Consider the following 15,329-nt stretch of genomic DNA (forward strand, 5'->3'; position numbering starts at 1 on the left):
TTTACATATGTACAGAAAGAGTTAACTTAGCAGGCCTGAAAATACTGGGCTTCAAAAGGCCTGCATGCAAGGTTGGTCCTTCCAGGGTTGGCATCTGAGAATTTGTATTTGCAGATGGGTCTCACCACTCTCTCTCTCTACTCTGCTGCAGGTACCTATGTGATCAGTTCCCAGTAAAGCTGAGGCTCTAATGAGTTTTTCTGGTAGACAGTTCACACATGTTCTAATTTGATGCAGAGGGATCAAGTGCTTCTTGTGGGACTCCTTGGGGAGGGGACTCTTGGAAGCTTTACAACTGTTTTCCTCTGAACTTCACCCCATACATTTTTCCCTTTGTTAATTTTACTTTGTATCCTTTCACTGCACTGTATCCTATCATGAATAGGACTATGTAATGAGTCCTCTAAGTCCTTCGGCAGTCATCAGACTTAATGCTATATACTCTGGCTGCCTTGTGGAGTAGATTTTATCTAGTTTATGTCTTCACTGTCAGGAGTCTTGAGGATCTCTGACAAAACATGAAAATTCAGTAAATGACCATGCCACTACTTCTCCAATTATAATATAAATGTTAATGTCCATCATAGATCTGATGTGGTTTTTTTGGAATTAAGATTGATAATATGATTTTATATTTCTATTGACATTCTCTTTTCAAGGTGACAGCACAGTTTTGGGTCTGAATAACTGGAAGGATGGTGTTGTCATTAACTGAAATAGGAAAGACTTAGAGCTGGTTTGGATGGGAGAGCAAGAGTTTATGTTGGATGTTACATTGGAAATGCAGGGTAGATGTTATTGCCAGCTAACTGGGACTCAGGGAAAATGCCTGAACTACAAATACTATCTTACAGCTTATTATCATATAAATGATATTTTAAGTACTAGAGGGGTGACTGAGGAAGCAAGCATAGATAGAAAGAAGCCACAAGGTTAAGACAACCATTCTGCAGTTAGGGAGGTGAGTAGGAATGGCCAGAGGAGGCCACGGAGCAGTGGGCAGTGAGGACGTAGTTAAATGGGTCTCGTTCCATTTGTCTTGTGGAGAAATTGGATAGTATCTTTTTTATTTTTTCTGTTTTTCGATAGCTTATACAAACTATTATAATACTTAAAAACTTAGGTTATAATAAAAACAAAGTTACATATTTACATCTCAATCATACTAGAATATATTTAGCATGATGTTTGGTTATTTTTATATCAACTATATTGTACTGCTGATTCATTTAGTAGTCTAAGTCTATTCTAAAACTTGGGTGGTTTTATGATAAACCAATTCATATCTCACATCAACTATTCTTCTATTTTTATTTTGTGTTATTTTCTCTAATATTGCCAATTTTCTTAAATGAATTTATCTTTATAACTTTACTTTTACCATTTATCAAAGTTTACTTTTGGTCTGCTAATTGCTAATTCAATAACAATTAAAATTTGCCACTAGAAAGGTATCACAACAACCCATGCCCCAAATATGATTCTATGCTTATTAAGCATAATGGAAAAATATTTAAATGGATTAATATAAATTCATTAAAAGCTGTAGAATTTAAACAGAAAACCTTCTGTGTATATTTCAAAATGAAAGCAGGTGAATATAGAGGCAACTTTCATTTGAAGAAAATGTGCTAAAAGATCAATATCTCAATTAACTAAAACTCATTGTTGTTATTGTGGGTGTCTTGTGGAGTGGATTTTATCTGATTTATGTTTTCATTGTCAGCAGAATTATTGTGCTAGAAATCCATTCGAGCAACAATTGTTTTTTAAATTGTTATTATGCTTCAAGCTCAATGCTTTGGGCTGGCAACACCAAGATCAAGAACAGGCCTTGCTATGATGGCTTATGATTTATTAAAAACAAAAAAGTTACATCTTTGGTCTGGTTCTTTAGAAACAGAGTTTGAGATAAAGATTCGTGGGCAAGTGATTTAGTAAGGAAGTAGTCTCAGGCAAAACTGCTAATGAATCGAGAAAGCAGGAGAGGAAAGGGGAGAAGGAAGGCAAGGGTGTGATTTTTGTAGATGAGCCTCAGCCCGATCCTGCAAAGAAATGGTGGAGTGTAAATTATCCTTCCACATTCATCATTCATTGGCTGGGAGCCACCAGGTAGGGCGGAAAGTCCCAAGCATTCCCAAAGCTCTGCCTCTGAGAGCGAAGTGGCTGCACAGTCCAAAGACCTTCTCCTGTGAGAAATGGGATCCTAGTGCGGTGCATGTAAGAAGTATAAAAAGACTTGAAGAGAATCAGGCAGAACACCAGTTGTTTGCCACCGTATAATAATAGCCAATTTATGTAACACATGATGAGTACTCTTGCAGAGGGAATTTCAGGGAACTATGGCAACAGAGAGCACAGGACGATGTAGAGCTTGGTGGGAAAGGGAACACTTCCTAATAAAATGATTTCTGGAGGATCAGAGGGAGTTAACTAGATAATAAGTGAAAGAAAAAAGGAGACCTGTGTACAAATGCTCAGAGTCGCATGGTCAGGGAAAAACTGGAGCTCTAAAATAGGGAGAAAGTTTTCCCTACTTTTTAAGCCTGTCTTGGGATGAAATAGAACAGCTTTTTGTAAACTATTAGGGAAGTAAAATCTGGTTACTTGTTCTTTGGAGGCCATGGTTAATATCTTGGTTGTGCTATAAAATAAAATATTCCCATGAGGCAACCTGCACCAACCCCTAACATTTTGTATTTATAAGCACTTGTGCCAAGATATGCCCTCTTCTATCACCTTTGATCGAAATAATACCAGCAGGCCCTACTGTAGAGCTCCGTATACATATAGGAAGCCCGACATGTTCCAGATAAGCACTAATTTTATTTAGTTTCTCTCACTGTTTATTCACAAAAGAGATGAAGGAATCCTTCAAGGCTGAAGTCCAAAGAAAAGCAACAGCCAGGCAAAAAATCAGAAAAACTAAAGGCTTCTCTGCTTTTAGGCATATCTGCTCTCAGAAATACCCATCCTCACCCATGATTTTCCTTTTATTTCCAGTGCACTTACCATGATGATTTCATCTTATTTACCATTTCTCTGGCCAGTGAGGAGATCATTTTGATGTTCACTCTCTTTTCTTTATTGCTTCCCTGGGCTTCTTATTTGCTTTACACACACTGAAGAATTATCCCTTATCACACTGGGAACATATACTAGGTAGTAACTCTAATTTGTAGAAATCTTTTAAAGCTGTAAATTATAGTATTATTCATAGTAGAATTAGTAATGTTAGAAGTAATGATGACTACTGCTAGGATTATACCAAAAAAATCCTAAAACCCTAATTCAAAAAAACTTATGCACCCCTATGTTCATAGCAGCACTGCTTACCATAGCTAAGTACTGGAAACAGCCTAAGTGCCCATCTGTAGATGAGTGGATCAAAAAACTGTGGTACATTTACACAATGGAATACTATGCAGCAGAAAGAAAGAAGGAACTCCTCCCATTTGCAACAACATGGATGGAACTAGAGAGAATTATGCTTAGTGAGATAAGCCAGGCAAAGAAAGCAAAATACCATATGATATCACCTAATACAGGAAACTAAAGAACAATACAAACAAACGAACTAAATAGGACAAAGAGCAGAATAGCAGTCAATAGGGGGGAGTGGGGAGGGAGAGAATGGGGATAAGTAAGGGAAGGGTCTAGTCAAGGAACGTGTATAAATGACTCATGGACACGGACAACGACAATGGAGAGGGATACGATTGTGGGAGAAGGGGTGGGCTGGGGGGGGCAATGGGGGAAAAATGGGACAATTGTAATTGAAAAACCAAATAATAAAAGAAAAAAAAAGTAATGATGACTAGAAAAATGTGATGTTTCATGCATGGAATTTGTAAGTTTTCAGGTTAAAATTTTGTTGATTGTCAAAGAACTATGGTTCTTTTTATAACATTAGATTCAGAAGCAATTGTGACATTTTGCTATATTTTATGTTAAACTGATATAATTTATTAAATATCAAACCTGGATTATCTGAGGTCCTGTGCCACTCAGAATTCTATTTATTGTATTAAACAATTCAAAGAGAAGGTATTTCATCTGTAATTTTCTCTGATGTTAGTGTAGGATAAAAGGATAAACCTTTTTCTTTTTCTCACAAGTGTAATGAGCACTACTCATAATCACCTACCACAGATATTCCTTTATGCTCTTTCTGTCTGATATTCTCTAACTGTCTTTGTTTAGATCCCAAAGGCTCTGGTGGCAAATCATCACATTAATTACAGCAGATGAGACAAGATGATGTTTATCTTTTTCTCTGGTTTTCTTCTACTGATGCAGGATCTTTCTCCAGAGTACACACTAGACATTAATTAAAGGCGGGGAACTTAGAAGTCTGAGCATTTCAAGATCTAAGTCCTTATTGAGTTTGTAGCCTCTGTGTAATATACATTTCTGGATTCACCCAGATCTACTTTTGATCTGTGCTTTAGGTTTTTCACATTTTTAAGTTATCTCAGTCAACATTGATTTTATTTAAAACCATTGTACATAAAAGCAATGATGTTTCAGAAATGTGATTATATTTTTAAGAACGTAGAACATTTTATTTTGGGAGTTGGATAAGTGTCATGTTCTATAGCCTAAGAGAATGTCCCTCTTCTTTCTTTTGATTAGGAAGACAGTTACAGTAAAATAGTATTTTCTAAATTCTAGTATCTTTCTTTTTTGTTTATGTTATTTTTATGGAAGTTAGTATTTTAATGTCATTGTAGACAGGATTTAAGCACAATCATATTTAATAATGCAGCATATCTGAAATTGGATATATTTTATTCCCACAGTGGGATTAGCAATTGTCCCAAATATGGCCTCTCCTCTTTTTCCAGAGTTATTGAACCATTAGATTTTAGCAGTGGGCTGAGGGAGGTGCCACGCATGGTAAGGAGTGCAATTCTCAGCCTTTCTTATAGCTAGGGGTGGGATGGAACTATATGATCTAGGCCAAAGTGTCATGAGGCAGCTTCCTAGAACTTTCTGTAAAAGGCAAATAGCAGGCACTTTTGGTTCTTTCCCCCTTTCCTCCTTCTAGCAATGGAATATGACAACTAGGTCTGTAGCTGATATTTTGGGCCTTGAGATCAAGCAACACATGGTGGGAAGATCCCGAGTCTCTGAGCAAAGCCATTAAGTACACACTGGCCTGCCTGACCCCAGATTTTTTCTTTTTTAATAAAGGACAGACTCTTAACTTTCATCTTGTACAAATCACTGTTGTCTACCTAATTTAGAGCAGAACATAATCCTCACCATTACATCCAGCCTCCCCACCCCCCAATTTTCAGTTTAAGTGCTATATTTTCATTCAACAGATACATGTGGATTATCTACTAAACTAATTGCTGGAGTTCACAGTTGAATTATTCATGAAGTCTTCCAGTGGTACTTCCTGTGTATTTTACTGCTTCTCCAATGACATTCTGTGCACCTCTGCCAGGCTGACTCAGAAGACTCTCCAGAGGAAGACATTAAAAGTAAAGATAAATTAGTTCTTCAGTTCTTGTATTGATTAATAAACAGTAGTTTAGATGAGAGTCCAGCAACCTACATTAAATTAAAATAAATGAGATAATACATGTTTATTTACTTACTTATGCATTCCTTGTTACAGAGGTATTTAAGGTTTTTGTTTTCCTCTATGTACTCCTTTCACTATATTCATTGATTTTAGTATGAAATGGTTTTCTATCCATTGACATCTAAATAGTTAGTATTTTCCTTTTATTGGATTGGCCAAAAAGTCCATTTAGTTTTTTCTGTAAAATAAAAGACACATTTTTAATTTTCACCAATAATGTTATTGAGTTGGGTGTTTTAAGTGTGTAGGCTATCTCCCGTGTGGTATAATGTTGATTATTCTCAATTAATGTCTCGATTTGATCTCTCTCAACTTCAACTGCTCTGCCTGACCATGGAACATCATCCAACAAGAAATCATCCAGCAAGAAATCTCCAGCACAAAACTCGCAAACCTCTTTTGACATGTTTGATTAGTCACAGCACCTTCCCTATACACTACACACATTTTTTCTTTGTGTTTCAGTTGCATTTTTACCTTTATTGAAATAATAAAGAATAATATGCCAAAAATGTTGCATATTTTCTTCCATCTTCAATATTAAAATGGCTATGCAAAAAAAAAATCACCAACTTTGATAAGTTTTTTTAAATGCATGCTATTATGAGAGCTGTCACAGTGCAATCTAACAAAATTGTTTTGAATGAAGTTAAGATAACTAAGCGCTACTGGAGCCATCTTATGGAAAAAAAATAAATGAACTTTTTGGCCAACTGAATAATTTTCTCTTTGAAGAATGACTGGATTTCCATGCACTTATCATATAAGGATTATTCATTTCTAATTACTAAATTAAGTCCAGATAGCATAGCGTGTACTATCTCTGCTTTTTTAATTAAGGTTTTGCTTTGTTTGTTTGTTTGTTTGTTTTGCTTCCAACTACATAGTTAATTTTTGTCAATATTTACGGGACATAAGAAAAAAATCTATTATTCTATGAGTGACATTCTATGTTTTATTAGTCATATGTGTTTATTGTATTTAAAAATTTCTCCTTGTAATACATATTTCTTAATAGAAAAAATATTATCTATAACTGCCTCCTTTTCACATATGTATTGGAATTTCTCACTGCAACTGCATGTTTCTCAGATTTTTCTGTTTCAAATTTGTTTTATAACTTCAGCTGCTCCAGAATTCATTGCATGTCAATTAATAGCAATATGTTTTTGCTATCAGGTGTGCCTTTTAACATTACATAAAGTAATGATCTTCTTTCTCTGTTAATGTTTTAAATTGCAAATTTCTCATTAATTTAATCTTATTTTATATATTGTCACTCCTGACTGCTTGATTGATTTTAATTTGCATATTTCTGTCCATGTCTTCTTTTCCAATCTTGTTTTCTAATCTTTTATTGCAACCTTGTTTTAATATATTCTAAATTATATTTGGTAAATAGCTTAAAAACATGTTACTTTTAAATCCAATTATACGTTGTATAATATAAGAAAGGGACCCCAAAACCCAGAATTTATTTATAAAAAATTGTGTATTTATTTTTACATGTTTAAATTTCAGTCACCTTCAAAGTACTCTCCATTTGATGCGATACATCTATTGAGACGTTTTTTCCACTTCTCAAAACAGTCTTTGAACTTGTCAATTTTGATGCCTTTTAGTACTTCTGCTGCTTTTTGTCTCACTTACACATTAGCAAAATGTTTTCCTTTGAAGATTTTTTTCATCTTAGGAAACAAAAAAAAGTTGCTAGGGTTGAGATCAGGTGAATTGGGAGGGTGGGGCAAGACTTATCAGTTAGAATTAAGTTTGGCTGTTTGTCATAGAAAATCCCCAGAAACTATAACATAAAGTAGAACTTGATTTTTTTCTCATGTAGAAGTCCAGGACTATACATAGTTCAGGTCAGTTAGGTACAACTCTGTGATCACAGGAATTGAAATTTCTTCTGTTCTATTACTTCTCTGTGCCTGATTGTCATTCCAAATAATTTCATGGTCCAAGATGAAAACCATTGGAAATATGCTGAAATGAGCAAAATGTGGAGTGCTGCTTTCCTTTATGTAAGGACATTTCTGTTTGAAACACACAAGTGAGAACCTAGCCTAATGTACAGCTGGGAAATGTTTCTCTGTCCTAGGCAGCCTTGTGGTTGATGAATACTTTGGATTTCAATTACAATGGAAGAAGGGAAAAGTCAACATTAGGGAATGAGCAGGATCAGACACAGAAAGATTATTCTTTCATCCTGGAAGCATATACAATTTTCTTTCTAGACTTTGAAGTCACCACTTTTATAAAAATATATCTGGAGTTTCTTTTCTCATCAAGTAGACATAAAATTTGGTAAATACTCTCAATGAGTAGACTTTCTGTAGCTCAGAAATATTTCCTTTTAGTACTTATTTTTTAAAACTAGAGGGAAAAAAAGGAAAAATTGTTTAACCTCTTGAAACTTGACTATTGTATTTTGAATATTCTGATAAATGGAAAATCTCTTGAAAGTATTTCTGCTACTTACTAAATAAAGTATTGTTTCTCAGGTAAGAACTTGTGTGTTAAGTTTTGCAGTGAATTAGTCACTTTTTTATGGAATAGTGTTTTTTACTTAAGAGAATGATTGTTATACAGGCTATAGTTATTCAGAGTTGGGTATTTGGTAAATATTTTCTCAAAAATAAATGAAGTGAACCTGCCATCCTCCCCAAAACACCTAGCTATATTTGTCAATAAGGCTAAAGCTCAGATTATAAGATAATTGTCAGAATTTTGGAAAATCTGCCAACATAAGCATGATGGCTTCCTAATACTTAAAGATTGTTCTGAAGACTCCTAACAAGATTAATAAACATGACTTGTACTATATAATAGAATATGTCAACATTTGAAAGATTTGCATAATTCAGTGAATTTATATTTTCCAAATGACTAATGTTTGATGTTATGAAATATGTAAGAATTAAAAGTATCCATAAAAAGTGCAGGATAGATCAAGGCCTTTTAATGTAACAGAGCACCAAAAGGCCATTGAAGTGATTATAGATTCCACTTTTCATGCAAACATTAGAAGCTACCATTTCTAGACTTTTAGTGTGATATTAAAGAGGACTATTCACAATTATCTGAAATGGCGATTGAAATACTTTACCCTTAACAGCTAAATATCTATGTGAGGTCATATTTTCTTCAACTATTTCAAACAAGGAAACATGTTGCAACAGTTTGCATGCAGAAGTTGATGTGATTTTTCAGCCAGATCTTTCCCACTAAACTAGATCTTAATGAGATTTGCAGAACTTAAAAAATTTCATTTTTTGTTTTGGAAAATATGTTTTTCTGATTTAAAATGTTCCTTATATTAACATGTCATTAGTTTATTAATATAATTAAAATAAGTTAAAATGTACAGTTTTACATGGTCTCAGCCTTAATTTCTAATACAATTATGAATGGATATAATTCAAATAAACAAAAGCTATTTGGGGTCTTTACTAATTTTTAAGACTGTAAAGTTGTTTTAAAACTAAAAAGTTAACTGCTAGTCTGTTTCACAGTCTCTCCTTCTCTCTCACTTTTCTCTTCCTGCTCTTTTTTGTCCTCTGTCTCTGCTTTCGTCTCTGGTGCACTCTCTCTGACATACCACACACATGCACTGCTGGTCTCTCCTCTATTCCCAAACAATTCCTACTATTGTACCAGTATTATACAACTTAATCATTGTATCTTAAAGTGATATTTTTAACATCTGCAAGTGGTAGGTCATTTTTCTACCTCTTTACTGTGGATTTTTAACTTTTTAAGTATATTTTATTGTTTATGTTGTTACAGTAGTTTCAGTTTTTTCCCCCTTTGCTCCCCTCTTCCCAGTACCCTGCTTCCCTCCAGTAACTCCACTCCACTTAGTTCATGTCCATGGGTCATGCATGTACGTTCTTTGGCTTCACCCTTTCCTATATTATTCTTAACTTCCCCGTGTTTACTTTATATTTACCAATTATGCTGCTTAATCCCCTGCACCATTTCCCCATTTCTCTCCCTTCCCCCTCCCAGTTGATAACCCTCCGAATGATCCCCATACCTATGATTCTGTTCCTATTCTGGTTTGCTTAGTTGGATTTTGTTTTTATTTTTTAGATTCAATTGTTGATAGTTGTGAGTTTGTTGTCATTTTAATGTTCATAATTTTGATCTTCTTTTTCTTGACATTTCATATAATAATTACTTGGTGATGATGAGCTTCTTTAGCTTTACCTTGTCCGGGAAGCACTTCATCTGCCCTTCTATTCTAATGATATCTTTGCTGGATGGAGTAATCTTGGTTGTAAGTCCTTGCTTTTCATCACCTTGAATACTTCTTGCCAGTCCCTTCTTGCCTGCAAAGTTTCTTTCAAGAAATCAGCTTGTAGTCTTATAGGTACCCCTTTGAAGGGAACTCTCTGCTTTTCTCTTGCTACTTATAAGATTCTCTCTTTATCTTGAACCTTTGACATTTTAATTATGATGTGTCTTAGTGTGGCCCTTTTTGGGTCTAGCTTGTTTGGGACTCTCTGTGCTTCCTGGACTTGTATCTCTATTTCCTTTGCCACACATGGCGAATTTTCCTTCATTATTTTCTCACATAAGTTTTTGATTTCTTGCTATTCTTCTTCTTCTTCTGGCACCCCTATGGTTTGGATGTTGGCATGTTTAAAGTTGTCCCAGAGGTTCCTAAGCCTTTCATTTTTTTCAATTCTTGTTTCCTCATTCTGTACTGGTTGACTGCTTTTTTCTTCCTTGTGTTCCAAATCATTGATTTGAACCCCAGTTTCCTTCACTTCACCATTGGTTTTGTGTGGATTTTCCTATGTTACATTTAGCATAGTCTTCACTTCTTCTCTTATGCATTTGCTGTACTTAAGCATATCTGTAAAGCCTGTGAGCATCTTTATCACCACTGTTGAACTCTAAGTCTGTTAGGTTGGCTGTCTCCTTGTTGCTTAGTTCACCCACTGGAACCTTGACCCATTCCCTCTTTTGGGCCATGCTTCTCTGACTCCTCATCTTGACAGGCTCCTGTGTTTATTTGCCTCTGTGTCTTAGGTAGAGCTGTCGCTTCTGTTAAGTTGTAAGGGGCGGAGCCTTAGTTTTTTTCGTCATTACAAGGAGACCTATTTCATCACGTTATGGCACTGTATGTGGGGGAGGGGTTTGAGAGAAAAGAATGTTGCTTGTTTAGCACTCGCTCCTTTTCCAGGCACTTCTCCCACTTTGTATGGGACTGGTGCCTCTCTAGTTGTTGCCCTGGCCATCGGTCCCAGGATGGGTGGGTCCGTGGACATTCTAGGACTGTGGGGGCCCTTTAAACAAGTGGACTCTGCTGAGAGACCAGCAGTTTCTTCCTCTGCCCCAACCCCCACTGGTTTGCACAGTCAGAAACAATGAGGCTTTATTTTCCCCAGCGCTGGGACCTTGAGCAGTGTGGTCTGATCTGGTGCTGGGAGCGCTCCCCAGGTGTCCCTCCTGACTTTTTAAAATGTGTGATTGTGCTTTCCACCTGCCTGCCGCTGCCACCACCGCTGCTGCCACCACACCAGGTTCTCTCCCCCCTGGCTCCGCCCCTCCTACCTGTCTGGATGAGTATTTCTTCTTTCTATCTTTGGTTGTTTGACTTCCATGCAGGTTGATTTTCTGCAACTTATGGTTGTCTCTAGATTTGAGGTCGTTGTATTCCTTCTTAGTTGTGGAGGGAGACACACTGTGTCTGTCTAGGCCTCCATCTTAGCTGGATTCCTGTACTTTTTAATTTTTGAAATATGAGCTTACTTTTTACTTCCTGAAATATTTATTTTTCAAATCAATTTTTGTTATTTTATCATGATAGTCAAAGGAAAGTTGGTATCTTAATTGGAATTCTGTTTTGTTTATACCTTAGAAATATCTATTGTCTTAGAGACAGTTAGCATGTCTCTACACAAGAATAAAAATATGTAATTTAAGTCTTCCTTATTTATTTACTTGTAGATTTTGAAATTTAAATAAATAGAACTCTGGATTTTACCAGGGCCTTAGTTATACCCTGTACTTTTATGAGCAATTTAGTAATTAACTCATAAACTGCTTGAAATCAGGTATCATGCATTTACTTCTGTGTATATTCAATGCATAGAGTAGGTGTTGAATAAATATCTAATTTTGTGAATTATTGAATTTTTATAATCTCTAAGTAATACTTTCATATCACTTACAATTAAGGGCAAATATGTTTATATTCATATTGATGTTTTAATGATTTGGAAACTTTTTAAACATACTTCTAATGTCATTAGATCTTAAATTTTAACATTATATGAAAATAACATAAGTAATGGCAGTATTATAGGATTTCAATTTTGAAGACTTAGTTTTTAGTGGGATTTTTTCATGTTTCTTCATGTGTGTTTGACTGGAGTATTTCTATCAGCTGTGTCCCAACCTAAAAATAAAAACAAACAAATATGTATTATACAACAGGGACAAGGAGAGAGAAAAAGAAAACATTCTTTTTACTTCTTACTTTTTATCATTCTACAGTACTGTTATGTGGCTTTTGTTCAGGTTTTATAAACTAAAATAACACAAAATTTGAGTTGAATGCCAGTCTTCATTGCTAGAAAAAACTAAGTCTGTCCATACACAGCTGTGTTTAAAAGAATTCTATTGTTTATAATGAAATGTTTTAGATATTCAAAGTATTTTGGCAGTGTGATAGAAATGTTCTCTTTGGAAAAGTTTTGGCATTTTTTGGAAATAATTATTGATGTATAGTGAATTCTAATTATCAAAACAGACAGGTTATTTGTGGGCCTATTAAACCAAAGCCATAGGAAAAAATAACTTTTAACAGCCAAGTGTATAAAATTATACATAATCTCAATTAGCCATTATAGTAATATTTTTATTTTATTGTTTAAAGTATATTTTATTGATTATGCTCTTATAGTTGTCTCAATTTTCCCCTCTTCCCTGTCCCCTCCACCCAGTACTCCCCACTCCCTCAGGCAAACTCCCCACCGTTGTTCATGTCCATGGGTCATGTAAATTCTTTGGCTGCTCCATTTCCAAACTGTACTTTACATCCTCATGGCTACTCTGTAACTATCTATTTGTACTTCTTAATCCCCTCACCTCTTCATGCATTCCTCCACTCCCACCTCCCATCTGGCAACTATCAATATTTTTAAATTACCCAAATCAAACAGGAAGTTTAAGTAAAATAATGAAGCATGTCCAAAAAGAAATTGAGAACCTACTTGTTGTACCTTGTACTAATAAATAAAATGTACATTATGGGGTTTGGAAAATATAAAACAAATTGTAAGTGCCCAACAAAATAGAGAAACTAATCCACATCCCCCCTTTATTCTCAGATGTGCATTTAAGACCCTGAGTGGGTGCCTGAAACTGTGGATAGTAATGAACCCTGTATATACGTATACTGTTTTTTCCTATACATACCTTCCTTATTTTATAAATTAGGCAAAGTAAGAGACTAATAATAAAATAGAACAATTATAAAAATATACTGCAATAAAAGTTATGTGAATGGGCTTGGGGCCATTATTAAATAAGTAAGGGTTACTTAAGCACAGCACTGTGATAGCACAACAGCAGATATGATAACTGAGGGCTGCTAAGAGACAAAGGAATGATTCGCATCCTGGCAAGATGGAGTGGATGGTGTGAGATTTCATCTTGTAATTCAGAACATCAGCACAAAATTTAGAACTTAGGAATTGTTTATGTCTAAAATTTCCTATTTAATATTTCAGACTGTGGTTGACCACAGGCCAATGAAATGGCAGAAAGTGAAACTGCAGATAAAGGGGGACTGGACTGGACTCATTTTTAACCCCCTTTATATTACATTTATTTGCCCTCCATACCAATTAAGCTAATGATGAATTCTATGCAATTGAATTAAAGTTATATATATTGCATTTAAATTTTTATTTTTTAATTGTGTGTATAAACTTTAAAAAAAAATTTCAGTAACTGGCCAGGAATATCACTGTAGTAGTTATAAAAGCAAACTTTTAAAACGATTTGATTTTTTAAGATTTTTTTCTGTGAGAAAATCAACCTAAAGTAACAATCTTTGTTGATGCTTGCTCAGATCAGGTGGACCAAAACAGCAGGAAGTGCCTCTGACAGATTCCAAGACTCAAGTGTCTTCAATGAGACTTTGAGGATTACAAATATTCAGCGACACCAAGGAGGCCGGTATTACTGTAAAGCAGAAAATGGCTTGGGGTCCCCAGCGATAAAGTCAATCAGAGTGGATGTGTACTGTAAGTAAATTTCCCAGAATACTATGATTACCTCTCTTATGGATTCCTTTTGTTCTACAACTCAAAATCTACTTTTTGTATTTATATTATTGTACAAGCCTATGGTTATTCTAAAAAATAGAGTTTGCCTTGGCTGGTATGGCTTAGTTGATTGGAGCTTCATCCCTTAACTGAAGGGTTGCAGGTTTGATTCCCAGTCAGGGCACATACCTAGGCACGTAGGGTCCCCAGGTTCAGGCACGTATGGGAGGCAACTGATCAATGTTTCTATCTCACATCAATATTTTTCTCTCTCACACCTCTTTATCTTCTTCTCTCTCTAAAAGCAATGAAAAAATTTCCTCAGGTGAGTATAAAAAAAGTTTTTAATTGAGAAAAGTATATAAGATAGTGATAGCTCTTTTAATATGCTTTCTGAAAAAATAGTTTCTATTATAATTTTTCAACATACCAATATCTGAATCATAGGGGGGCTAGTAGAAAAAGAGGAAGAGCAAGAAATTGAAAACTTATTTGAAAAAATAATGAAATAAAGCTCCTTAAATTGGCAAAGGAAATAAACATACAGTACAAGGAAACACAGAGAGTCTCAAACAAGTTGGACACAAAGAAGACCACACCAAGATACATCATAATTAAAATGCCAAGGCTAAAGATAAAGAGAGACTCCTGAATCAACAAGAGAAAAGAAGAGAGTTACCTACAAAGGGGTTCCCATAAGACTATTAGCTGATTTCTCAAAAGAAACTTTGCAGGCAAAAAGGGACTGGCAAAAAGTATTCAATGTGATGAAAAGCAAGGACCTAAAGCAGAGATCACTCTATCCAGCAAATCTATCATTTAGAATGGAAGAGCAGATGAAGTGCTTCCCAGACAAGGTAAAGCTAAAGGAGCTCATCATCACCAAGCTACTATTATATGAAATGTCAAAGGGACTTATTTAAGAAAAAGAAGATCAAAACTATGAACACTAAAATGACAACAACTATCAAAAATGAATTTAAAAAACAAAAAGAAACTAAGCAAACAACCAGAACAGGAAGAGAATCATAGATGTGGAGATCATACGGAGGGTTATCAGTGAGGAGGGGGAAGAGAGAGGAAGGGAGAAGGGGGGAACAGTGCAGGGATCAAGAAGCATAACTGGCAGGTACAAACTACACAGGGGGATGTTAAGAATAGTAAAGCAAATGGAGAAGCCACAGAACTTATATGCATGACCCATGGACATGAACTAAAAGGGGGAAGATTGCTGGAGAAAAAGGAGGTACCAGGTGGAGGGGTGCAAGGGGGAAAATTGCAACAACTGTAATACCATAATCAATAAAATATACTTAAATTTTTAAAATAATTTTTATCATAAAATAATACATATTCTTTTAAGAACATTTAAAAATCTGATGAATAAAACAGTAAATGTTACTGAAAATTTCACTGATGACTTAGTGTTGACTGTATACACTTCT

At 35.1% G+C, this 15,329-nt stretch overlaps 1 protein-coding gene across 1 annotated transcript in view; it reads left to right on the top strand.

Moving 5' to 3' along the window:
- MDGA2 (MAM domain containing glycosylphosphatidylinositol anchor 2) overlaps nt 1-15,329 on the top strand; it is an 849,851-nt gene that overhangs the window by 458,833 nt on the left and 375,689 nt on the right. The window contains exon 3 of the mRNA XM_090270100.1: nt 13,689-13,863. Coding sequence (XP_090126226.1) covers nt 13,689-13,863 — 175 coding nt within the window. The remainder of the gene's footprint in view (nt 1-13,688; nt 13,864-15,329) is intronic.

This window comes from Furipterus horrens, unplaced genomic scaffold (genome assembly GCF_987537825.1).
Source record: "Furipterus horrens unplaced genomic scaffold, mFurHor1.1.pri manual_scaffold_3, whole genome shotgun sequence".
NCBI classification, from domain to species: domain Eukaryota; kingdom Metazoa; phylum Chordata; class Mammalia; order Chiroptera; family Furipteridae; genus Furipterus; species Furipterus horrens.